A 2733-nucleotide genomic window follows, 5' to 3' on the forward strand; every position below is an offset into this window, starting at 1 on the left:
AGGGAAAGTGATTTCTGGTAGCCAATGTTGATATTTGAAATCACCAAAACAAACACGCCCCTACCCCAAAAAATACTTTCTGGGGTTCATTGTGCCTGAAACAAAGTAAACTAATTATTCATTGTTTACCTCCCTAACATAAATGTTTACATAAAGAGGACTGCTTTGGATCTGTATGCTGACTAAAGCATGTATTAAATATTACCACCCTTATCTTGATCGATTATATATGATACTTGAGTGTTGCTTCACTGCAATCTCATTGCAGAGACCTTTGCTCCTTGCTTGCGTATAAAAGAAGACTTTCATCAAGAGTCCTTGCAGAGATTTTCCGCTGTGATGCACATTCTCCTTTTTTCTCCATAACTCCCGTAGCTTTCCTATATGTGCAACAGTCTTTGTTTTTAAAGAAAACTCAAGATTTGAGTTGATAGATTTTAGACGTTGCAAAGTGAGTACAGACTCAGTTCTTCAGGATGTGGCTGCTGATATTTTTGGTGTGCGTCCTGATTTGGGCTGGTGGAACATACTGGTACCTGTTCAGTAAGCCAAGTCCTTTTACAGTGGAGTCAGTGAGGCCTCCAGGACCTTTAGAGCTGGACCAGAGGAAGAGAAACAAAGTGCTGAAACAAGGTGAATATCCAGACATCTTTAGATGCTTAAATGCTCCTTTGACCTCAGAATGACCTGGGAGTGTCATTTAAGCCTGTTCTGCTAATCTGCAGCTTTTAAAAGCAAATGGACAATCTAATGTGAGCTAATCTTCAAATGCAACATATGAGCATGTTTCTGCTGAATGCACTTAAGGAGCTTATAAAACATTATAAGCATACACAGAATACAGCATTCTTTTTATATGTAAACTAAGTGAAGTGTTAATAGTTCAAGTCACCATGAAACATAAATTGTAACATTTTCTTCTCTATTGTGATGTATTTCTGAATGAAATGGCTTGAAGAAAAAGAAAAAAGTAGGACAGGACTTCATTTTGTCCAAGGATTTATTAGAGTCATTGTCATTTGCTAATTGCTATGACCTCATTTGAGTGACAGGTTATTGCCCGCCCTCACGTCAGTGCACGTCATCAGAGAAGAGGGGAAGTTAATGTTTTTGTTTAAATATGATGAGGGAACATTTTTTTTGTTTGTTTGTTTGTTTAAATAATGATATGCATAGATTAATAATTTATATTAAACAAAAATTGTTGATTTGATTATGTAACATTTTTAGCAGTATTGTGACCACTCTTTTAAACAGCATATACTGCAATGAGTACATATTAGCAAAAAGTGTACTTATTCCAGAAATAATATACTTTAATATACTTCATTGTAAACTGAAGGTAATGTTTTCAGACACTTTACTGCATGTTATTTACAATTAAATTCAGAAGAATTTAAAATGTACTTTAACTCTTTAGAAGTGTACTTAAGTGTGTTAAGTAATGTAGTCATGAAAGTATACTTTAAGTACACTTAAGTGGCCTTTTGTTTCATCAATATTAGGTTAGTCTTTTAAAAATATACTTTTAAGATTGACTGAATGAGGGCTATCAAGCTCTAAAATGACAAATAAATGTGATCTATATGATTCATGCATTACTATTTATTTAGTGTGTGTTTTTATATGTGTTCAACAGAAGTGTTTTGAATAGCTTGAGTTAGGAAATGGTGACAGAATTTCTTCAAATTCAATTAGAAGTCTCTTTTATACATATTACATACAGTGCGTCTCATAACCTTGAAAAGAAGTAATAGCCATTTCACATAATATGCACCGAAACAGAACATGTAGACTGTTTAAGCTAATCTAATTATGTAAAGTCTTGTCAATGCTATTGTAAAACAATTAACATGTGTGTCAATGGCTATGCCGATATCTTAATTAGATTAGCTGACTGTGATAACACTTGTACATCACAGACAACCCTCTTATTTGAAGTGTTTTAGGGCTTACAAAGATAATAGTGTACTTGGTGATATCTTGTGGCCTTACTAACTCCTTATCAGGCCTTTTCATAATATACCAACCATCCGTTTCACCCACTTTGAGCACTGAATGCTGGGAGTTAACCCAGATCAGGAATGGACTATTCACTTCCCATATCAGTCATTGTGTTTCTGCAGTAAAATGTTACATAAGATTGCATGAACACTGCTTTGAAGTAGGTATTTTTGCTTTTTCCCTGACACAACTGAGTACAATAGCCTATATGCATATAATGTATTACTGTATGTATTTCTAGGATTTACCAAGGAGAAGATTCCAAAGAATCTTGATGCAATTGTAATAGGCAGTGGGATCGGAGGAATGACGGCTGCAGCCACAATGGCCAAAGCGGGGAAGAGAGTCCTGGTGCTGGAGCAGCACGACGTGGCCGGAGGCTGCTGTCACACTTTCACTGAGAAGGGTTTTGAGTTTGATGTGGGTATGTACCGTCCCTTACAATAGAGCATGGTTATTTTTTTATATGTGCACTGTAAAAAATGATTGTGATTTTAACAGCAAAAGAGTGTAAAAATGCTACAGTAAAAACCTGTTAACTGGTTAACAGTAAGTTTCCATACTATATTCGGTGAATAAATGTAATAACATTTAATGTAATTTTACAGTAAAATACTGTTAAAAATACGTTTTTGGAAGTGAAAAAGAAAAAGTCATTGTATAATTTACACTGAAAAAACGTAAATTGACACTCCCAGAATTCCCTGCATGACAATTCATATTTGATGT

The 2733-nt window shown here is 34.8% G+C and overlaps 1 protein-coding gene across 1 annotated transcript in view; it reads left to right on the forward strand.

The window, feature by feature from the left end:
* Positions 1-476: 476 nt before the first annotated feature.
* Positions 477-2733, forward strand: part of LOC107708985 (putative all-trans-retinol 13,14-reductase) — a 12658-nt gene continuing 10401 nt past the window's right edge. Inside the window, exons 1-2 of the mRNA XM_016513375.1 lie at positions 477-633; positions 2246-2428. Coding sequence (XP_016368861.1) covers positions 477-633; positions 2246-2428 — 340 coding nt within the window. The remainder of the gene's footprint in view (positions 634-2245; positions 2429-2733) is intronic.

Source organism: Sinocyclocheilus rhinocerous, unplaced genomic scaffold, assembly GCF_001515625.1.
Source record: "Sinocyclocheilus rhinocerous isolate Xijiao unplaced genomic scaffold, SAMN03320098_v1.1 scaffold24, whole genome shotgun sequence".
Taxonomy (NCBI): Eukaryota; Metazoa; Chordata; class Actinopteri; order Cypriniformes; family Cyprinidae; genus Sinocyclocheilus; species Sinocyclocheilus rhinocerous.